Source organism: Gopherus flavomarginatus, chromosome 1 (assembly GCF_025201925.1).
Source record: "Gopherus flavomarginatus isolate rGopFla2 chromosome 1, rGopFla2.mat.asm, whole genome shotgun sequence".
NCBI lineage: Eukaryota > Metazoa > Chordata > Testudines > Testudinidae > Gopherus > Gopherus flavomarginatus.
Genome location: NC_066617.1, coordinates 108,827,838 through 108,851,932, shown reverse-complemented (window position 1 = coordinate 108,851,932; position 24,095 = coordinate 108,827,838). Strand labels below are relative to the sequence as shown.

Sequence of the window (24,095 nt, the reverse complement as noted above, 5' to 3'; positions counted from 1 at the left end):
TGGACCAAGAAAGCGTTCTCTTAAAAGAGAACTCCCACCTGCCTCTGAAGTAGAAATAAAGGGTTCACAGGGTGGTATAAATAGTGAGTCCTCCATTTTGTAACTTCACATCACGGACAACCCCGATTCCCATAATTGCTCAATATCCGTAATGAACCCTGATCTAAAAGGTATAACAATAGTGACCACGGCTCAACTGGTCCTAACACCCTGCCCAGAAAAGCCTTTCAAGATGTATCACTCACACTAAATGGGTTGTTTACTGCCTGGGCTGGACCATATGGTGATCCCCACTGGGGGCATGTGGTTCCCCTCCCTGCTCGAGCAGGAGTGTTGTTTACCGGCTGTCCCGCAGAGACCCCAGGTGATGTGATGGCAGTGGAACTGGCTGCTTGGCTACTGGGAGCCACCAGAGCAAAGGCATCATCCAAGAGAGAGTGCATGGTCTGCCGGGCCTCTTCAATGGATGGCTGTGGAGGGATGTACTGAGAGGCTGGATGGGGAGGCAAGCCTGGGTACTTCCCGAGATCAAGAGAAGAAGGTGTCTGTGGTTCTGCAGGCAGGTCAGGATCGGACTACAGAGAAGACAGAGAATGGAAGCAGGAGTCAGACAGATTTTTACATACACAGTTTTAAGTCATAGTGACATTTAACTTCTGAACAAGGATTAGAACAAGTTGGAAGTAACAGAGGAGAGAGACCAGGGTGTTTGGATTGATCACAGGATGACTATAAGCCACCAGTGGGAAGCAGCTGTGAAAAAGGCGAGGCATTTCCAGTAGAGATAGAGAAGTATTAATGCCACTGTACAAGGCACTAGTGAGACCTCATCTGGAATACTGTGTACAATTTTGGTCACCCAGGTTCAAGAAAGATGAACTCAAACTGGAGCAGATGTGGAGAAGGGCTACTAGTATGATCAGGAGAGAATGGACAGCCTATCTTATGAGAGGAGAGCAGAAGAGCTTGGCTTGTTTATCCTAGCAAAAAGAAGGCTGATGGGGGATATGATTGCTTTCTATAAATACATTGGGGGAGGGGTAAATATCAGGGAGGGTGAGGAGCTATTTAAGCTACAGGACAGTGTTAGCAGAACAACAAATGGGTTGAACTGACTGAACAAATTCAGGCTGGAAATCAGAAGAAGGCTTCAAACTATCAGAGGGGAGAGGTTCTAGAACTGCCTCCCAATAGGAGTTCTGCAGGCAAACAACACGAGAGAACAGCACAAACTGATCGATGCGACTATGATAGCGTTGCTGGTGATGGTAGGCGGCAGGACTCATTTCTGGTTTATGTCCTATGTTCCTAAAAGCTCATACTTCAGAGCTTCCGCCAGCCACCTGCAGGAATCAGGAAGGGATTTCCTCCCTCCGCCCCCCAACAATTTGGTGGGGGGGTGGTCTCCTTCCTCCGAAGCATCATCAGGGGTGGCCATACCTGTAGATGAGACCCTGGACGGGGCGGGCCAGTGCTCTGAGATACCATCGAGCATTCTGTCTCTCAGGCGCTTGCTGGCTAGTTCTTGCTCACCTGTTCAGGGTCTAACTGATCGCCATACATGTGGTCAAGAAGGAATTTCCCCCTAGATCAGATTGGCAGTGACCTTGGAGTTTTTTTGCCTTCCTTTGCAGCATGTGGGCGTGGGTCACTTGCCAGGATTATCTGGGTACATCTCACTTAATCATTTCCCTACCATTGCAGGGGCCTCAGGCACTGGTGAACCTCAGTCCCTCCTATTCTCTCCCTGCAGCATAACAATCTAATCTCCTGGGGGTTGAAACACTTCTGTCTCCATTCGGTTGTTGGGTTTAGTGTGCGGGGTGATGTCGGTGGCCTGTGACATACAGGTGGTCAGACTAGATGTTCTGGTGGTGCCTTCTAGCCTTAAATCCTGTGACCACCAAAATCAAGTTGAGATTTAACGCATCTGTGTGAGTGCCAGACAAAACCTGCTCAATTCTTCTACCAGAGAGTCATTTTAGTTCAAATGTTTCAGCCAATTTAAGCTCCCTCACTATGATACTAGGTGGGGAGCAGCGTACCACCCGACAGAGACCTAGCTGCACTAGAATGACGTGGCTTGTAAATGAATGTGTATCTGAAATCACATAGTGAATGCTGACTTAGCTAGAAGATGACAGTCTGAGCTCTCTCTCTAAATCAGGGGTGGGCAAACTTTTTGGCCCAAGAGCCACATCTGGGTATAGAAATTGTATGGCGGGCCATGAATGCTCATGGTTCCGGCCAATGGGAGCTGCGGGGGCAGTGGCAGCATCTGGAGACCTCTGGCTGCCCCACACATAGAAGCTGGAGAGGGACATGCCGCTGCTTCCGGGAGACACACAGAGCCCCAGCACGTGCGGAGCAGGGCAAGCCCCGGCTCCTGCTCCCAGTCAGGAGCTCAAGGGCTGGATTAAAACGTCTGAAAGGCCTGATGCGGCCCCTGGCCCGTAGTATGCCCACCCCTGCTCTAAATAAAGTCTTTCTGAATCTTTGCAGCTCTACAGAGTGAGTTGAGTCTTTGTGTAACAACTGACCACGTTAGCCAAAATATGAAACAATTCCGGGTATTCTGAGCAACACAGGACAGGAGCTACTCAACAGCTAAGCGGTTAGCTGTGAGGAAGCTGAGTTGAAGTGCATCATGTTAAAGGGATTCACAATAGTGCCCGGGGGCAGCAATTACCTGACAGCAGCCTGATGTAGCCAGCACAACTACTACATAGGGTCTTATCTCGGGAGCATATTGTTCCTCAGTAACAGGAAGTTACGCAGCTTTGCAGTAGCAGACTTATTGCGTCAGCTCCTTCTTGCCATTGCATGCCGGCTGCAGTGTCAACTATCAAGCCACACCCCTCTACTTCACTGGGAGTTTAGAATACTGAGGGCCAACTCTCCACAGGTGCCAAAAGGGTTGAGCTTGTTATGTGAAAAGTCTCAATTAAATAGCTGCAGACTAGAATTCATTCAGATACAGGTGACATTAAAATGATCACTGTGCATGTCTGAACGCCGATGAAGATCACAGAAAGAAACATTATGGTCCTTCACTACATTTTTAAAAATGGAAACTGTTTGAAACTGTCCAGAGGTTTTAAATGTTAGCAGCAGTCTGAGTGAAGACTGATCAGTGGTCAGAGTGCGGGTGGACCGGTCCAGGAAGCACACTAAGGGCAGTTTATTACATGATATTATTAAACTTAAAAGTTCTTAGTTACTATTTTTAACATGGAAATAAAGCTAATTTGCTAGATACTGTCTGAGAATGATTTCAGTTATTTCTGCACTGATATCTAAATTTAAAGAAAAGAAAATCTGTCATTGAGGGACTTCAGTTTTTCATTACCTGAAAATTTCCTATAACATTTGGGATTATTTAATCACCAGCAATGTGGACTAGAATGTACTGAACTGACCATGCTCAAAGGATCCTGTAGCATACACACGTCTTCATGTGATGGGTCTTTTCCAGAATTTATATTTTTGTTTCTAATGTTGCTCATTGGAGAATCCTTTTTCCATTTCATAGCATTTCCTATGATTACTGTTCCTTATGGCTCCATTTTCAATTCTCATTATATAGTTTATTGGGACTGATAAAAATGCTTTTCAGTGCTTCTGTTCTGAAGGCCAAGCAATGTCAGCATGAGTGGAAAGTTACAGGCTTTCACTATTTTACCCAAGCATTTTGCACAGGAGGCTCTTAACTCACTCATTTTCAACCAAATGGAATTAACATAAAAAGTAGCCACTCAGAACATGCCAGGAAAATAGGAGATTTGCCTAAGCCACAGTTATCATAAGAACTATCAGTGTATTCCTGTCATCTAAGAGACAAACATACAATATATGCAGAATTATTGACTCCTGGTGGTCTTTTGTATGTCCCATCACTGTCAGTGGTGATTAGCCTGTCCTTCTCAGCATCAATAGGGCTGCCATTTATCTGATGTCTCCGACGCTGCTTGGGAGAACGTTTTGCACGTGAGCTAAAAAAAAGGAATGAAGAGAAATAAAAACCAAGAGAAAGTTCAGCGACTTCTGTCTTACTAGAACTTTTTAAAAGTTGGAGATTCTACTGTTTGTTATCTCAAGATCTATGTGCTAGAAGGTATTCCAACACTCCTTAACATATTTCTGCTTTTATATATTGTGCTTCAGGACCCCACTAAGTCAGAGTTCTCTCCCAGCCACAAGTCCTGTTTTCCTGATTCCACACTTTGATGGCTCATGGGAAAGCATAATGGGAAACACTGAGCAAGAAATACCAAGCCCCAAAGTGCCTCACAAAGTAGTGAGTAAGATGCAGTGACTGTTCAGGCAAATCCTGCATCCGTTAGGTGCTTAGTAATAGTTCTCATTTATGCAAGGACACAAACCTGCTTTCCTAAAGTTACTGGGAATTTTGCCAAACATTTTAATGGGAGAAGGATCAGGCCCTTAATACTGGGCTGTAGAATCAGGATTGGGTCCTGATGCAGGATTTCAACCTAGAATTTTCTGACCCACAGGCAAGTATGCAACCAATTGAGTCAAAATGGTGTGATACTCTTGACAAAAGGCTAATGAAGTGAAAGAAATTCTAGTTTAAACCACTAACATCAATCTCACCTATGGCATAGTTTAACAGCAAATTCTCAGCTATGCCATCACTTCTCTATAATGTTCAAAATACTTCTCTCCTCACTTTCCATTCAAGGCAGCGCTATGGAACTACCTTTATTATTACTTTAAAAAGAACCAATATTCAAAGATTAACTTGCACATTTGAATCACAGACAGGTTCTCGGCAGTTTGCCTCTATGGAAATACAAATGGTTTTGATAGCTGGTTATGGATTGTCCTCAGTTCTTCTGTGCACCCTTTCAGGTATGACCCGCTGTTGCCATGAACATTTCAGACAGTCCTCAGGCAGGGGTCATCTCTTGTAAAGTATAGTGCAATAGCTCAGTCACACGTAATTCTACATGAAAACTGCTAGTTTTGCTTTGGAAGACAATTTTTCTACGTTGGCTGGCACCTAGAATATTTAATTAGTTCATATATTCTTCCAGACTCCTTCAATCACATTAGAGAGTACTGATTTACATTTCATATTTTTAGGATGTTTCAGAAACAGAACTACATAAAACATAAATCGATACTCCCTAATGCAATTGAATGGCAGAATCTGATAAGCAGCCAATCCTATTACAGTGCCTGTATGATGGAATGGAACGTTGGGTGCCCAATTTGAGACACCTAGGATCTGATTGTTTAGAGTTCCTACCATTATATAGCATTCTGTATTTTCAGAGCAGTCTCACCACTGACTTCAGTTGAAGTTGCAATTGTTCTGCAATTCTGCAAATCAGACCCCAGGGCCTTAAGGTGATCGCCCAGAAAATGAGGAACCGACCACCCGTGAAAAGTTTGGTTTAACCGACTCGTCAATCATCACATAGGAATTCTGTGCTCTGTTGGACACAGACTCTACTGCCATTTCCCACCAGTCTTGACATCTTTTGTCCTGTCACCATCCCAGTCTTATATCTTCCCACTCTGGCTCCTTGTTTCTGTTCTGTTTTCCTCAACTAGCAGGCTCCAGGTAGGCTTCTTATTCCAGTCCATCTCCTTGCCTCACAAATACTCAGTCACCCTGTCCCAGTCTCACCCAGTCCATTCCCATTCTTCTTGCCAAGCCAGACCCAGTTCCTCCCATCCCAGCTCAGTTTCCCTAACCCCTGACATTCCTCATTCCAGAGCTGCAGCATTCTAAATGATGGCAGCATGGGGCTGACAAAGTAACCATCAGATTGCAGGTTGGAGATTATGCTGAGCTTTAAAATGATGTATGTAGGTTAGTTGAAGGAAAGACACAGTGGAGGAAAAGTTCTGTTTGTTCTCAGTGTGAAAGTGGTCCAGGCAGGACTGTTTTTAGGGAACCAAGAACTCAAGAGAAAAAGCCTCTGTGTCCATATACCACACAGAAGACCCAGAGCAGACACTGTCGTGAAATATAAGACAAGGAGGGAAGGTCTGTGAGATGGGTAAGTGCTGTGTGCATCTGGTTACCATGAAGAAATATGGAAGAAGATTTTATTGTCTGGTATTTGCAGAGTTTTAAAGATAAATTTGAACTTTTATATATTTTATAATTAGTTTTCATGTTCTCTTGACTACATGTTTTTCTTGGTTTTGATATGAAAAAAGTATTCTTTGCCATTTACTTCTTTCCTTATTCCTTAGTCTCTGTTAGTGCTCTTAGGTAAATTCGAATTTTGTTGCACTCTGAGTTTGTTACTGTGATACACCTCTACCCCAATATAACACGAATTCGGATATAACACGGTAAAGCAGCACTCCACGGGGGCAGAGATGTGCACTCCGGCAGATGAAAGCAAGTTCGATACAATGCGGTTTCACCTACAATATGGTAAGATTGTTTGGCTCCCGAGGACAGCGTTATATCGGGGTAAAGGTGTACTTAGTAAAAATTGTGGTGGTGGTGTGGGGTTAGTGTGTGACGGAGTAGTTCTGCTTCAGTCTGCTCCCAAAATTACATTACATTTAACAATTACACTAGAGGAATTAGACAGTTTCCATGTGATCCTATGCAGTTACTAAACGAAAGAGTATGCAAAAGTAGCAGCACACACAATAAACATCTCCTTAAAAATGCCTTTGGTATGTTTGGGTCTGCTATTGAGAAACTGTCCATGAGAACCTGTAAAAAAAAAAAAACCACATGGCCTTCTGAATGCTGCTAAAAAAACCCAACAACCACCCAAAAAACCTCTGGCATGTATTGACTAGACCAAAACACCCCAAATAACCCCAACTCTTTCATCTCTCCAATTCAAACATTCTTTTGGGAACAAAATGATTCTAAGCTCTCCAAGTGCAGAAATACAGGCCTGATGTAGTTTGCAAGTCTTGACACTAATTCTAAAAGAGAATGAATCTTCCTCTGGCTCTCAGTCTGTACCTCTTCCTGGGTTCTATAAAAACAGTAGGCACGTTGCCCCCAGGGTCCAAGATCTTGTCAATCTGCATCTGTGCTTTGCGGTATATTCTGTGCTGCTCTTTCGCATCAACAACAATCACATCATCCACAACTGGAAATTCATAGTGGCCTTTACGCTTGGCTCGAAGACGGATCTTATTGCGGTGATGCTCAATCTCAGACTTATGCCTCAAAGCGGTTTGTATCTTAAAGGCAGAAAAAGAGAAAACCATGAGATACACTTTTGCAAATAGAGCCTAGTACTGCTGTGCAATAAAAAGGACAGCCAGAGCTAAAGCAAGCAACTTGAAACTGGCACACATGTCCTTCCTCAGTTATCTTGTCCTTTTGCAAGTAACAGACCCATAATCTCCCCAGGCAGATATGCTATCAGACATGGTATAATCAATAACACAGCAAGTGAAATTAGAGAGAAATGGCAGAGTGTTAATAAAAGGCATGATGAATAACAAGAAGTCCTGCCAGTTGCTGTGAGAAACATTGCTCCACTGAAATTAGATTGCAACCAAGGGTGTATGTGGCACATGTCTGCCTGCGCCCATCATAAGAGAGATTTGATAGCTATAGCCAAAGTCTGTCTCTGATTCCCTTTACAAAAAAACCCTCATAATACAAGGGACAAGAACTTAAGGAGCTGATTGAGGAGCGGAGTTGGAAGAGGGAAGACGGAGTGGAATGGTCCATGGCCTGCAATAGGTTCTTCAGGTCACCAGTTTAAACATAGACCACTGCCTTTAGAGCTGGTCCAACACCTACCAAAGTCAATGGACTCTTTCCATTGATTATAGTAGGTACTGGATCAGGCCCTTAATGACCACTGTGCTTGTGGAACTGTGTTGAGGTGCACAAAAAGCACAAAAAATAAAACCCACTATAATCTTTTACAAAAGTATAAAAAGGTCATAGACAAATGCACATAGCAGGATTTTTCCTAGTAGTTAAATTTACCTTTCCTGGACTTCCCTGTCTACAGGTATTAGATGTATTAATTTACTTTTCAACATATTATGTAAGGCACTGAACACAAAGGACGAATTGAGCTTTTAACCTAGGAGCAGGGGGAGGAGACTATCTTCAATCAAGTACAAAATGAGAAACAGAGCAGCAGCTGGGAGAAGCATGCAGAATTAGACCCAGATAACCCAACCATTTAGGTGTGACACAATTTACAGAGCCACCACGCACCACAGAGTGTTTATTAGTACCTGCATAGTAACTCAAGGTTGCATGGTAAACAGTGTGTCACTCCTCTAGTTTTAAGATATACCTAAATCAGAGCTTAAACAAAAGGTCAGGTTTTTCTCTATGACCCAAAACAACAGGCAACTCAAGACTACATACTTAGAAAAAAACATTCACAGCATCTGAAGTGTGCCTCTCAACATATAAGGGAAATGCGAACCTTTTTGCTCTCCTTCTCAATTAGCAAAGTGTATTCCACTGTATATACACCATTGCATGAACATAAGAACGGCCATACTGGGTCAGACCAAAGGACCATCTAGCCCAATATCCTGTTTTCCGACAGTGGCCAATGCCAGGTGCCACAGAGGGAATGAACAGAACAGGTAATCATCAAGTGATCCATCCCGTTGCACATTCCCAGCTTGTGGCAAGCAGAGGCTAGGGACACCATCCCTGCCCATCCTGGATAAGAGCCATTGATGGACCTATCCTCTATGAACTCATCTAGTTCTTTTTTGAACCCTGTTATAATCATGCACACAAACACTATCTGAAAAATACCTCTTTGTTAATTTTGTTGGACTCTGCTACTCGGTCAGACAGTGCTGGGTTCTGAGCTGGAGGGGCTGCAATTGGCTGCATGGCAATCAACTGGATCTTGCTGGGGACCCGTCTACTTGCATCTGAGGAACGAGACATCCTGTCCACATGCTCAAAGATAGAGGCTGAGGAGTGCTGCTCGTTTCCACTACTGGGCTGCGGAGGTCCTGAATTACCAGAACAAATAAAATAAAAGACAGTGTCATAGCTAGGATCAACTCAGTCAAATGTCTGGCCACACAAGATAACATGAAATGGTGTACTACAACATTATGCCATCTTTGCCGCTGCACTTAATTTGCACTGGATGTCTTCCATCCGCTGCAGATTTATTGCAGGAAGTTTACTCAGTAGTTTGCAGATTATAAAAAAGTTTTTCATTTTTCTTCCTGAGGGTGAACGATCATTCTTTATTTCTTTAAATCAAGTATTTGATATTTTACAAAGATAAAAAGTTCAAACCAGTTTTATCCCATCAAAAGCTATTTAGAATGCTCTAGTACATACTACAAATTGCTATTGATAACATTACTCAAGAAGGCTCAGATTCCACAAATGAGTTTTAAAAGCCAATAAAAACTTTGAACTGCAAAATGCTAAGTGACAGCGAGGGCAATTTCTCAACTAAACAAATTTAAAAATCTGTCCAAAATATAGTTTCACAGTCAATTTTTACAAATTTAACTTTTTTAAAGGTTTGTTTTTTCTTACCAACAGATGGTAAACAGTCTAGCATTAGATGTTTAGCTGTATAAATAGTGCTTTGCTGTGATTTGTTGGGAAAATTAATTTCTACACCTACAATTCAAATATACCTACAAGAGTCATTCTAGGGAACAAATGGGCATTTGCTTGATAATGAGCTCATCAAATATCTTATTACGTTTTTGTACTAGTCGGTTAATGAGTTTCAAAATATGCAACTATACTACTTAGTCAGAACCTTAATCTTATCCATAACTTTCTGTTCACAGTGCCTATACTATTAACGAAAGCTACAGAGACAATGTCAATCTGAAATATGGTCAATTTAACAAAATTAATTAAAAGTACTTTCAAGTACTACACCTGCCCCTATATGTCCCTTCTGCCAGTTTTTGTGGTTCTACAATAATATTTTTTTTTTGAAAAAAATATGTTCCTCTCCCCACTGCTTCTGCATGAAAGACTGAAAGCAAAGGAAGAAACTCACTATTCCTACAACAAACTGCATGTGAAAGCATTTCTATGCTTGTGGAAGCCCTAAGAGGTGAGTCAGAAAAACTGCATAGGTCCTGGAGACTGCCCATGTGGAATAATTTGCAGGACTGAGACCTAAAGGACTGATATAAAAAAGAACGAGAGAAACAGACTATACAAAAGAGTGCTGTCAAAAGCATTAAAGGAACACATGGAAAAAACAAGAAATTTTATCTTGCCTTTTTTTTTTAAGCATCAATCATAAATATTATTTTTAATACAAATGCAGAAAGTAGCATATTTTAAGATGATTGTGTCCTTTTAAACAGAAAAATGAAAGACAAAAACTAATTCCTTCTGTATATACTAAAAGTGGAAAAAGTCTCTGAAATGATTGTAATATTATTTCAATTAATCACATCCGTAATTTGCTAACCTACAATTAAGAGAATTAAACATTTTATTTAAATAATATTAAAATGGATAACAAATCTCCTATGGATATCTCATTGAGTTTATCTTTGCTACTCACAACAACTCAGATAATTAAAAATAAATAATTTTAATCACCTAATTTACTTTTTGCTATCTATGGTGTTTGTTTCCTTTCCTCTTGAACAATTTAAACACACTAGTCAGTTTTTCTTGTTCACTGTCAATTCTAGTTACTTTCACTTTCAGCTTCTCAGTAATTAACACAATGCTTGGGTTCCAAGTGCAAAGGGGAATGCTACTTTGTTAAAATAATTATTTCCACTAGAACATAAACAAAAGACATGGAACATTTGTATTGTTTTTAAGAATTCTGCAAAAACTTGTCTTTACAAAACCGAAGTTTCTTGTACAAATGTGATCTAACCTCTTTAATTCTGTTCCTGTAATTTAACACAAAGCAAGTCCAAGTGCAGCTATTTCCCTTCAACGGGCATCGTCCAAAGTCCACTGTAGTCAATGGGCAGTTGTAGGTACAGTAATAAAGCCACCAACCTATTTTCACATATGACACTGAATAGCCAACTGATCAGTTTTAGTCCCAACAGACCTGGGCAGAGTAATAATTGTGAACAAGTGAAGGCTCATTATTCCATTATCAACCCCTTGAGCCATCCAGTCCCTCGGAAGTAAAGACTTAAATTTATGAGTCACAATGATACCACTCAGGGCTAGGAGCTATCTAATAATATATCCTACATTAAACTGAACAACTGACAGAGTCCACAGCAGCATAAATATTGGCTATTTAAAAGACATTATTAATTATTCACATTCTGTTCAAGGAAGGAAACTAAGAGGCGAAGAATAACAGAGATCACTTTAGCGTGCAATACTTTAGCCAAAACATCACAAATCACATCATTAAAAAAAATAGCCTCAATTAGAAAAAATGCACTTGCTATTGGATAAACAAATGACCCTTTAATATAATTTGTGTTGTTGAGTATTCTTTCTGAGAGTAAATTGCTCAAAATCAATCTTGGTTTTTAGACTCTGAGGACAAGTTGACTCAAACTTCAGATACAATTAGTTAAACTTTCTCAAGACCTTTATTTACATTTGTACCACAAAACTGGAGTAAAAGAAGGGCTGTCAAACAGTAGTCTGGATACTTACCCACTCTGTTTGCTCCTGACAGCATAAAGGAGAAAGCAAAGAAAGATGACACCGTAGTTATGAATAATTCAGCAGAAATGGTATTTAGAAAAATATATGATAAAAAGGGTGCTCAGGTGCTGAGATACATGATTGCCAAGCCTTAGCTGCAGGAAAAGGAGGCTGACACCGGAGTTTAGCAGCAGTAAAATACACCATTACAGTGGGGTCTGGTCTTAAACATTAAAAATAGCCCCCTTTATCCCTTGATAGGATAAATAAAAGGAGGATCAATTACTGAGAAATGGCTTCTTCAGCCCCCGAATGGCAGAAGGGAAAAAGAGGACACATTTTGCACAGCTCTCCAGCAAATCTTTCCGGATAATTAAGACACAGCTACAATTAGCTCTTGATGTAACAACGTCTAACACTCCCTAAAGCCTAACATGGAAACTCAGAAGAAGATGTGAAACAAAGTGACAAACAGGGAGTTTCCCAGCAGGAGGCAATGGGATAGTATTGAATAGGGTTGGATTCACATAGACTGGAACAAGTAGTAGTCCAACAGTCTTTCACAACATTAACTCCTCATAAAACACTAATATTATACCTATTTATTCAGGCACTAATTCTGGTCCTTATAGCAAACATAAGACATTAAAACATATACCCTAGGCCACTAGGATGATTTCTTATAAAATAAAAGGTCACCTCGTGAAAGGTATATGCAAGGGGCCCGTATTGCACACTAGTTTATTAGGAAGCACACTTTTTGATTTTCTGGCAGCGTTTGCCTACTTTGTGTTTTGTTTGCTTACATGCTACAACAGAATGTTCATCCAGGAGGTAAACTAACCTCACCAAAGCAGTCTTTTCAGGATCATTCAGTGTTCTGAGCACTGCATAAGTAGAAGCACACACTAGGGAAAAACAGATGCTTTGGAAGGGAACTAGTGATTGATATTATAATAAAGACCTCTTGCATCTTACTCATTATCATCTCTTCTCTGACACAATGGTACACTGGGAAATGTATGCTATTAGCTCAAGTATACTGGCATTGCATTCCTCAGTAGGCACCTCACGGAAAACTCTGAACACCTTTCAACTTTATAGAGGGATTTGCCTGTGGTATTTCTAGTAATCCCTTCTCTCTCGTTTCACTACTATTAAGGACATTTGCACAAAACAGGATTGTAATGTATCTGGACCTCCACACTGGAGTTACCGTGATTGACGAGCTGAGGATCTGGTCCTAAAATCTCCAATGAGAAGTAAGCAATATGAATAGAAGTGTGAGCTCTTAATCAAAATCCTGTGGCTCATGCAAACATTTTAAATATTTTAAAATAGGGTAAAAGGGAATAAAAACATGACAAGGGTGAGCTGAATAGCATGCAGTATTTCCCATGAGATGCCAACAAGTCTTTACCAAACTTTTCGTGCTAACAATAAGGCATCTTGGCTTCTAAATTATAACATGCACAAGCACCATACTGATTTTTAAACTCTTAGCTCTCCAAACTATTTTTAAATCTTTGTTTTTCAAAATCACAGTTAAAGACATATGCCCCCATGGTGTCAAGTCCTGTTGTGATCTTCCTGCACCTCTAATTTCCTGCAAAATTGCTACCAACAGAGCCATTAGAAACATATTTGCTGGATGAGAGACGGGAGGGTGATTGGTGTTATTTCACTTGGATCAGATGCATGCCTGAACGAAAGAAACATGCTGCTCTCCAACTGCAATGTATGAAAAGCGAAAATAAACAGAGGGAAAAAAAATGCTGGAGAACCAAAACAAGAAGATCCAATAGACAAAAATTACTTTTCAGAAAGTAGCAGCACTGAAACGTATCTGAGGTGTGCCCTACCAAAACACTGCAGCAAGAGACTGAAGAAAAAAAAGGTAACAAACCACTCTTTGGAGCTCTGCGTGTTTTCCCCTCATTGGCAGTGGTTGATGGTCTTGCAGTTTCTTCCTCTGTTTCTCTCCCACTGGACTGTTCACTCGCTGTGGAGTCAGCATCTGAAGGGGAAACTCTGCAGACATAAAAAAAGAAGATATAAAAGAAGATGAATGAAATGTTAGACAGGTTTATAAAGGGCTGTGGCCAGCAGATACAAGGAGATTTCATAAGAACATATGTCGGTAGGACTGTCAAAGTTCTTTTGAGAAAGAATTTTGGCTTATAATAAATAACTAATTACCTTTGTCATGAGTGTGGGAATTGTAAAATTAGGCTGTGGCAATGCTGTGCCCTGTCACTTCACTGATATACATGACAGGATTGTTAAGTAAGCTGTTTTTACTTTTTAAAAGGTAATCTTAATTGTAACAGAAAGTCCTTCACCTTAGCAACTAGCAGGATTACTTTTCAGGCAGAAAAGTCATCTGTTACTTCAAAAGTAATATGACTAAATGTGGAGTTAGTATCAGCATATGAAGTTACCAAGTCCAGCTATTAAAGTAACTCTGAAAGTAAGTCCACACTGATAGTTTTGCTGACTATTTAAGCCTACAATCAGCCAGGACTATGAATATTTTATTTACTCCATGCAGTACCAAACAAAAGAAAGATATAATCCCTTGCTTCCTACAAATTGTGGGCACAGCTTGTCTATGTGAAAACACATTAGCATTATTGTTATTTCATCCTTCCTCCTCAGCACCTCTCTTTACTTGTCTGTCTTAGATTTAGATTGTAAACCAACTGGGGCAGGGATTGTGTCATCCACATGTTTACTAAGCATCTAGTACAATGGGTCCTCCATCTATTTGGGCATTCAGGAGCTGCAGGAATACTAATAACCTACAATTTCTTTTATCATTCAATTTAATTAGCTCATTGTAGGTATATACAGAACAATTAAAGGCAATCTTGTGTTTTTCCCCCATCAGGCTCTGAATTGCATGTATATTTCAGCTGAAAGCTATTCAAAAAACAGAATACAAAATAATAACAGGCCAGAATACACTACATGCAACTGATTCTAAACTCAGTACTTCAGCAGATGATTAGCTGATGCGATAGTATGCATATTGGACATATAATCTTGCAAACATTCATAGTCTGTCTGTGCACTGATGAAATGGTTTCATGAAGTGGTCCACCAACCTTGCTAAGTGACAGATTTGTTACTGCTAGTAGATATTTGACCCAGTTACTAAAGCCTTCAGCTAAGGTAGTGATCAATCTATCGGGGATCGATGTATCGCGTCTCATCTAGACGCGATACATCGATCCCCAAACGCGCTCCCCGTCGACTCCGGAACTCCACTAGGGCAAGAGGCGGAAGTGGAGTTGATGGGGGAGTGGCAGCCATTGATCCCGTGCAGCAAGGATGAGAAGTAAGTCAATCTAAGTCGACTTCAGCTATGTTATTCTCGTAGCTGAAGTTGCGCATCTTAGATCGACTCGCACTCCCTTCCCCCAGTGTAGATCAGGCCTCTGCATTCCCTAGAGAGTGCACACTAAAATAAGTGCTGCTCAGGCAGGTGAGTTCATCAAAAGTTCAACCCACCACGTGCACTTGTTAGTGCTCCTAACACAACTTCCCTCTCCCCCTATGCATACTGCCAGTCTATCTAAAGAAATCCATACAAATTCTCTTCCTGCAAAAGTACTATATTGGTTATTCAAATCCCAATACAAAATACTCCGGGAAAAAAAGAGAATTACTATAGTAGGTACAAATGTTCCTCACTACATAATCTTTTTTATAGACAGAAGAGCCCCACAAACAGGAAAATGAAAGCTGATCTCTTTCTGTTTGAACACCTCTTTGTCAGAACATAAGAATGCCCTTGCTGAGTCAACACCAATGGTTCATTTAGCCCAGGATCCTGTCTTCCAATAGTGGCTGGGGCCAGATGCTAGGGAGGGAATGAACATAACAGGGTATTTATCGAGTGATCCATCCCCTGTTGTCCATTCCCAGCTTAGGGCAGGCAGAGGCTTAGGTATGCCCAGAGCATAGGGTTGCAACCCTGACCATCTTGGTTAAGAATTTATCTAATTCTTTTTTGAACCCAGTTATACTTTTGGCCTTCAAAACATCCCCTGGCAACAAATTCCACAGGTTGATTGTGTGTTGTGTGAAGAAGTACTTCCTTACATTTGTTTTAAATCTGCTGCCTATTAATTCATTGGGAGACTCACGGTTCTTGTAGTATGTGAAAGGGTAAATAACACTTCCTTATTTGCTCTCTACACACCATTTATGATTTTATAGACATCTATCATATCCCTCTTGTCTCTTTTCAAAGATGAACAGTCTCACTCTTTCATCTCTCTTTGTATGGAAGCTGTTCCATACCCTTAATCATTTTTGCTGCCCTTCTCTGTACTTTTCCCAATTCTAATAAATCTTTTTTGAGATGGGATGACTAGAACTGTATGCAGTATTCAAGGATGAATTTATAGGGTGGCATGATGACATTTTTCTGTCTTATTATATATTAAATTGAGCGAGGAAGTCACCCATCTTCCACAAACCAATATCCAGTCTCTTCTGCAAAGCTGCAGCATATCCCAGTGTCCTGCTTTGGTGAGAACAATTTCGACAGCAGCTCTGGTGAAGTTTAGCTATGTGACACACACATATTCAGGAGAATATCAGAGTACCACATTCCTTCCTCGGTGTGCTGCACAAGACAGAGAGAACTGGGCTGGTAGGAAACCTTCCTCATCACAATACTCAAGATAATTAATAGCTCTATGAGAGAGGAAGATGGATGGCTTCAGTCATCACAAATGCCACAGCACTAATATCTTTAACTCACTGTCTCAGCTACACACTCTTTCTTCCCACAGGCCTCATAGTAGTGCAATGAGTAGCGGATGAATGATGATGTCATTCAGCCCTTGCTGATGGTCAGGAAATTCTAAGTGAAGGGTGATATGTTGTTCTCAACTTGCTTAGCTGTGGACCTTTTTGTCTGACATTAGTTTGAGGAGAGTGTTGGACATTTAGCAGATAGGTAACACAGTGAGGGGCACAGAAGAGAGTGTTATCTTTGAGTTTTGCAGCTCTTGTTGACTTGTGGGAATATTAGTCTGACTTATGTATAATAATTGCAATTAGTATCACTAATAGGATTTCTTAATCACCCATTCCCCTACTAACCAGAAGTAATTACAAAATTCAATGCATTAAAAGCATACACTTAACGTTACCCCATAATAGGTAATGCTCTGAGTCTGCCCAGCCTACACCCTGCCCAAGATATCCCATTTAACTGAAAACACTGCAATTAAAAGCCAAAAAAAAAAAAAAAAAAAAAAAAAAAAAAAAAGTAGTCTTGCAGTGGTGCCTATAAGGTAGCTAGACAAAAGCTCTGATGAATTAGTAGAAAAAGCAAGTTCCAAAGCCAAGGATCCTTCACTGAAAATGCTTTGCAGTGTACAATAATATTTTGCATTTAATTAACCGTAATCCATCCAATGCTACTTCTCTTCAGCTGAACTAACCTCCCTCTGTGTCGAACATTCTTTGAAGGCTTTGAAATGATCTTTGATTTGGGGCTTGGCACATCTCCATTTTCAGAAGGGGTAGAGTCCTTAATAGGTCCTGGAAGAGGAGCTGGCTCATGAATGATCAGGATATCATCTTTGTTGTGCTGGCCCAGGTGCTGCTTAGCAAAATCAAACCCCTTCACACTAGGGGCTTGTAGCTGTTATGAAAGAATAAAGACAAAACAAAAAACACTGAAAGACAGTAAGTGTAAAAGCTTAATGTCAGGCTGTTGTTCAGAGTTGTAACCAATGATCTTTAGGATGGTAACCAGATAACAGGTTCCAAGGGAGAGTGGGAAAGGGCTATAAAAAGAAAAACTCTCTCTGCAAACATATTTTCAGATTATATATTTTAAGATACAAAGGCAACACGCTCCCGGGGAAGGAAGGTATTATGTTGCTATCACACAGACAACTAATTCCTTAGATTTAATAATTACAATAATATTTGTCATTTTTATTGGGGTTTTCATCTGAGGATCTCAAAGCACTGCATAAACTTTACAAATGTGCCTCAGTATCGATGAGATATGGAAGGATTATTGTTCCCATTTTGCAGATGAGACTGAGGCATAGAGATACAGAGGACTGTAGAAGCTGCCATACCAGATCAGATCCAAGACTATCCTTCCTTATCCCATCCGCACGGTATTGCTAAATTACAATAGATGACTCTGACTGTTTTGGCTGGGAAGCAGTGCTCTGAAGGACCAATCCTCACCAGGACCACAAAGTCAAAGTGCAGGTGCAATCGGATCACTGTTACTAATGGGATGGTTCTGTGCTTTAAGCAACAGCAATCCCTGTGGAAAAGCAGGAAAGGAGTTACAGGGCCTCAGGAAACCACAAGATTAAAAACTCTTTAACTATCTGTACTAGGCTTCAATTTGGATGCGGGGAAAATAGTTTGTCAAGTTCTGCTAATGTAAAGAAGTTAAGGCCCTCACATCATTATTTAGGTAACACTCCTACTGGATTTAATGGGAGTTTTAGCTGAGTAAGGAGTTCAAAATTGGGCCTTAATAGTCTAAACAACATTTATAAAATAGCTAACTTCTTATTTTAATAATATTTGTTATTGGCTCTTTCAACTTAATCAAATTATGAGAATGAGAAGTTCACCTGCTAATTTTTCAGACCTTGAAATAATCGGAAACTGTGCCATTCTAATATTTTACACATTTTTTTTTAAATTGCTTTTCTTTAGGTCACATTTAATTAAAAAGTCCGGAAGCTGAAAGTAGGAAAAACCTTTGACAATTCTGGTTTGCACAGTAAACACACACATATGAGGGCTGCATAACAAACACAGCCACCACTCTGTTTGCTCCCAAAACAGGTTTCCCATAAATGGAAAGGTGTGTCTGGGTATGCTGACGGGTTCATCTAGTTCTAAATGTTTAAATGAGCTCCCTTTCATTAAGCCTGGTATGCAATTTCCAACTACAAACAGGCTGATAAAAAGCCAAAACAAGTCTGCTCATGGAACATTGAGATCATCAAAATATTTTCCAAAGGTTCTAGAAGAGCATGTTAAAGAAGCGTGCACTATCTGCTTGATCCAGCAGATGGTGATAGAAGCCCTTCAGTTGAAAAGATTCCTTCATAAGGGCATATATGACACATGCCTAATGGTGTCTTTTTTGGGGTACATTTTGCACAAGAGGAGCAAACATATTAGTTTACTAGATATTTTGGATTTCCTCAACTTTTTCTCCCTCCCCCCATCCCCCCTTCTCTCCTGCAAGGTGAAAGAGGGCAGCATTCAGCATTATGGGCCAGATCTTGACATGAATAAATCATAGATCTATTGACTTCAACTGAGCTATGTTGATTTATACCACCCGAGGATCTAGCACTGTTTCTCCACCTTTATTGACTTTCACACCCACAATCCCAGCCATTTATCTGAACCTTTCCTGAAACTTAGCTCCCCCACACTACATCCCCCTCTTCTGCACATAATCTTATTGACTTTAAAAATATATATCTAAAAGACCAATGTCTGAAACAAAAATATAAAAAGACCTTCCTCTTATCCCTTTCTCCTCTACTTCCCTTCCCGTCATCTTCTTCAACACCCTCTCCTCCAACCCATTCACTTGCTCACTCGACCCCATCTACTCCTGGCAACTATCTGCTCCCCCAAATCCCTACTCTCACCCACTCCCTATCCCTCCTCCACAACCTCTCACTTTCTTCTGGTCTGCTCCCCCATGAGCAGAACACTCACCCTGCCCCATCTTCCTTCTGCCCTTTCTCTTTACATTTATTCAGTGTGACATTTGTAATTGCTATCTCAAGTTTCTCCCCTCCAACTCCATCCTACCTCCTTCACTCCATCAAAACCCCTCTCACCTGAGATCTCTTGCAGCCTCTTCCTAAATCTCAGATATTCTACTCCATCTCCATCCTCCTTGACTTCAATAATATCAAAAACAGCAGAGACCACACCATCCTTCTTAAACTCTTCTCCTCCCTTGGTTTTCACAATCCCGTCCTTTTCTAGTTCTCTTCAGTCCTTTGTGATCATTCTTTCAGTGTCTCTTTTGGTGGTGGTGGTAGTGGGGGGAAAGCAAATCTTCTCCCTTTATACCTTGGATGATCTTATCCACTCAAGTGGCTTCAACTAGCAATTGCCAATTACTTAAAAATTACCAATGATTAGGAAATGTCAGAATTAAGGTTGCCCATGAAAATTTAATTCAGACCCTTTGTACATATAACATATTTAATTATATGATCACATACTATTTCCCCCCAGGACCCTTGCCTCATTCAGTACACAGGATGGACTGTTCTGCAAGAATGAACTAGAACTGTGTGGTGCAAGAGGCTGTTATCTGCCTCCACTGTTGTAGAGAATGGAAGGTGTCTAGTGAATGAGTTAGGGGAATGCAGAGAGAGGGAGGCTGTTATCTTCCACGTTGATCTGCCACTAGAGGAGAATGAGACATGCACTTTGCCAGCGATTTCAGACTCACTTGCTGACAGTAGAGGTATGGTGACTCAGGTCACCACTCCAGGTTTTGGAGGGGCATGTGGTCTACTGGCCACACACCACTCTACTCTGTTTCCTCAATGTCTGACCACTCTGGTTCCTCATCAGACCTCAGTCTTCCTCCCTGCTCTCAGTCCCAATCTTCCTGCCCAGTCACTCCCTGTCTCCCCTTCTTGGGGTTCCCAGTTCAAGTCTATTCCCTCTGCTGTCCTCCGAGGTCCATCTTTTTATCCCTTCTGCATTCCCAGGCAGCAGGTTTCTCGTCCATGCTGCCTTGGTGCCAGTAGAGGGAGCACTGAGAGCACAGGAGAGATGGGATCCCTGATCTCACTTCTGGTGCCTGACCACAAATCTCCCTGCAATGGCTAAGGCTGTGGGCTCAGCCTCTGCAACCCTGGTATAGAACATGTTCAGCACAGATGGAATCTTCTGAAAATTTCGCACCCAAACTACTAAAAAGCCTAATGTACAAACTGCAATTTTTCTAAGGTTTATAACTTGGTTACATTTTTCAACAAAAGACATATCCCTGGCAGAAATTCCACCCTCCTGCCAAATTTTGAGCCCTTGCTCCAAAGCACACAGGCTCTAGATCTCCTCAGCAAAACAGTTCTAAGACTGTTTTAGTAATATGTACAAAACAATGTATGTTTCCTTAATCTCATTCTTTTAAAATAGCAGAACCCTTTTTGTCAAAGCTTCCCAAAATGATTAAGCCTGAAACAGAGACCCAACATGGGAAATTTCAGCCAAAAGTTTAGCAAAAGTATAAGCAACTGAAAACAGGACATGTCAGGCAACCTTTAATACAGGTCGACAGGAGCTACCGGCTCCGCCTACTATATATCTGTATCTATCTATAAAATCTGAAGTTAGTTTGGGTTTACTAAAGGTGGCCCTTCATGCAACTCCTACCATTTGACCTAAGCTGTTCTCAAAACATACTCACTGCTCAATATTTTTATTAAAAATAGAAAAATTAATATATTTTTGGATACAGATACAATGCCCATAGACTCCAATTTTGTGTAAAAAACCAAACCCTCAACATTTCTATGATCTTCATTCTTTTGACCTCATTATTCTTATTAAAAATGATATTGGCCAAAATCACATTCTTGGTGACATGTCAAAAGGACATTGCAACACAAGTCCATATTCAGCAAAGCAAGATGGTCATAACACTGAGATGCAGTGAAATAAATAACGTCAGTTTAGTTCAAGACGGAAAAGGCTTTGAGGCATTCCTGTATTTGTTTTCATGTGCTACACAGACTACTTTCATCTTTTTCTTTTGTAATAAAAAGTGATAAGCTGTAGCAGGCTGACCTGATTACATGATCAATATTCCTCTCTGAATAGAGGTAACCATAATCCCATGGGTAAATCAGTCATTTTATTCCTCATACACCAGGGAGGAAAATTGTGGGGGTAGGAATGGAAGAGACCAAACTATTACACCTATCTGAAGAAAACACATTTTTGCTGGTACATCTGTCTGTCCAGGCACTGAAATAAAACCTCCCAGCTTCATTTTATTGCCTTCTCAGCCCATGCTTAAGACTGCACAAAATCAGTACTTTGAAAATCTCAGGTTCAGTTACCTTGGGGGGATGTTTAATTTTACGTTGTAAAAAACTCAATTTTTAAAACTAAGTTTCTAAATGGCAAAACAAAAAGCAGTTACAAAATTTAGTGAAAAGTATCGTCACATCTTCAATAAAGAGAATGAGCTAACCCATTGTTAAGGCAGCTGCTGTTCAGCACAAGGTAATATCTATTGAAATCGAGAGTCAAGATTTTTAAAAAATTGGTGCCTTGGGTTAGCCTCTGAAGTCTGAATTTAGATACTAAATTCAATGGGAGCTCTTAGGTGACAGACACTTTTGAAAAATCAGACCATTTATTCAGGTGCCTAAATATGGATTTAAGGAGACTAGCATGAGGATTCCATTTCTGAAAATCTTGGCCAAGACATTCAATAATGTTCATCCAATCAAGGGGGATGAGACTGGCTGAAAATCACTTGACGCTTTTAACATAAGCCATGTGTTTGCCAATACACTGTTTTCCTAGGTAAAGGCATAACATGCATGAGACCAATTTGTTTTCCAATAATACTGTTTGGACACACATCTGTGGATGGTTAGAATGGAAAACAATATGGAGGAAATTGACTTTTTAAAAATAACGTACTCATTTTGTAAAGCATTCATCATGCATCTCCTACGCTTACAGCTACTATTGATATATTAGTCTACATATTATATTTGAGACATTGTTTTTTCTATTTATTTGTATATGAACAGTATTGCCTTGTTCTTTGAAGAGACAAATGTACTGAACAGAAGTTGCCAAAACATATTGCTAATGAAACAAAGCAACTAAGTTTCATCCAAGAATAATATTTCAGCTCTGGCAGCTAATCTGTGAACAGCACTGGAAACCCTGTAAAAATGTCTTGCTGAATTATGACGTAGCTAAAATGCTAGTGCACACAATTCTGGAAAACCAACAGGATAAAATAGTGAACACTTACTTTAAAAAAACTTCCCAGGAAAGATATTTTGATATCTACTAATTTAAATCTGGGGAGGATATTAAAGCCAATAAGCATAGCACTAGCAGACACTGAAGATCTATTTCAGTGGTCTGACAGCTAAAAGTTATACAATGATCACAGAATTCCACTATTTCAGATTTACAGCATTAAGTTCTTGTATGTATTCCGAAGATAACATAGCATGGTCAAGTGTGAATTCATTGTACTACTCTCAGAATGCACCAGTAATGCAAAACTATTTCTAGCAATGGCCGTGCATACAAAGGAGTACATTCAATTGCACTTTATTTGGTTTACCATTTCTCTATCCAATTCTCCAAGTTATTTTTAAAATTATATTTTTTCCAAGTGACCTATTAGCCAATTCTCGCCCCCCTCAGCACAGTATTAAGAGAGACATTTGGAAACATTTACCATTAACTTAAGTTTTGGAACTACCAAGACACACATTACATTTTACCATTTAATCTCACTGTGTTTGTAGGTTATCACTCCTCCTCACCTACTCCAGGTTTGTTTTTACATTGCTTATCTAGATTGTAAAGCTCTTTGGGACAGGAGCAGGGTCCTTTTCTACTTACCTGCTGTAGTAAGAGGAGGCCCTGAGATATAAACCTTGGGCCTTGGCTACACTCACACTTTACAGCGCTGCAACTGGGGTGTGAAAAAACACCCCCCTGAGCGCTGCAAGATACAGCGCTGTAAAGCGTCAGTGTAATCAGGGCAGCAATGCTGGGAGTGCGGCTCCCAGCGCTGCACGCTACACCTGTAAGGGAGGTGGTTTACATGCAGCGCTGGGAGAGAGCTCTTGGTAGTTCCAAAACTTAAGTTAATGGTAAATGTTTCCAAATGTTTCCGCTCTCTCCCAGCGCTGCCGCTTTGACTACACTCACACTTCAAAGCGCTGCTGCGGCAGCACTCCCGCAGCGCTGCCAGGGCAGCGCTTTGAAATTCCAAATGTAGCCATACCCTTGGTATCAGAGGCCTGGTTTGAGGCCTAAGGCCTGAACTAAGGTAATAGTCAAGACTTTGCTAACATAAAGCAAAGTTAAGCTGGGAGCCAGAGGCAAGCCCTGCTCACAGAAGCTGGCAAGGAAAGGGCTGATGCTGCAAAAAAGAGAAATACCTAAAAGGTACTGGACACCAGATAGCAGAACATTCGCATACTTGTACACTCCACACAGATAACAAAGAACAGGCTGACCCATCCCAATGACAGGGCCAAAAGGGTAATATGATGGATAGAGTTGTTTTGTTTGAACCAACTTGTACAAGGTAAGAAGCAGCACCTTACTGCGTAGAGGGGTTGTACCTTGCTACATGGAAGGGTTGCATCTCAGTACATCAGGAGTGATGTGTAACTTGTTTGTACCTGTGTATAAGAATGCATCCCTGGGGCGGTGTTTTTGTCCAGCCTAGGGGGCAGTGGAAAGTCCCGCTGCTGACTGA

The 24,095-nt window shown here is 40.7% G+C and overlaps 1 protein-coding gene across 4 annotated transcripts in view; it reads right to left on the bottom strand.

Annotated features, from left to right (window-relative positions):
- Nucleotides 1–24,095, bottom strand: part of KIAA1549 (KIAA1549 ortholog) — a 227,224-nt gene that overhangs the window by 16,244 nt on the left and 186,885 nt on the right. For 3 of the 4 annotated variants that reach the window (XM_050945445.1, XM_050945459.1, XM_050945455.1), the window contains 6 exons: nucleotides 17,038–17,240; nucleotides 13,482–13,606; nucleotides 8,756–8,961; nucleotides 6,971–7,194; nucleotides 3,848–3,992; nucleotides 246–575 (listed from right to left, as the gene is read on the bottom strand). In XM_050945445.1, the coding sequence (XP_050801402.1) occupies nucleotides 246–575; nucleotides 3,848–3,992; nucleotides 6,971–7,194; nucleotides 8,756–8,961; nucleotides 13,482–13,606; nucleotides 17,038–17,240 (1,233 nt within the window). The remainder of the gene's footprint in view (nucleotides 1–245; nucleotides 576–3,847; nucleotides 3,993–6,970; nucleotides 7,195–8,755; nucleotides 8,962–13,481; nucleotides 13,607–17,037; nucleotides 17,241–24,095) is intronic. The other variant, XM_050945451.1, reaches the window with a different exon arrangement.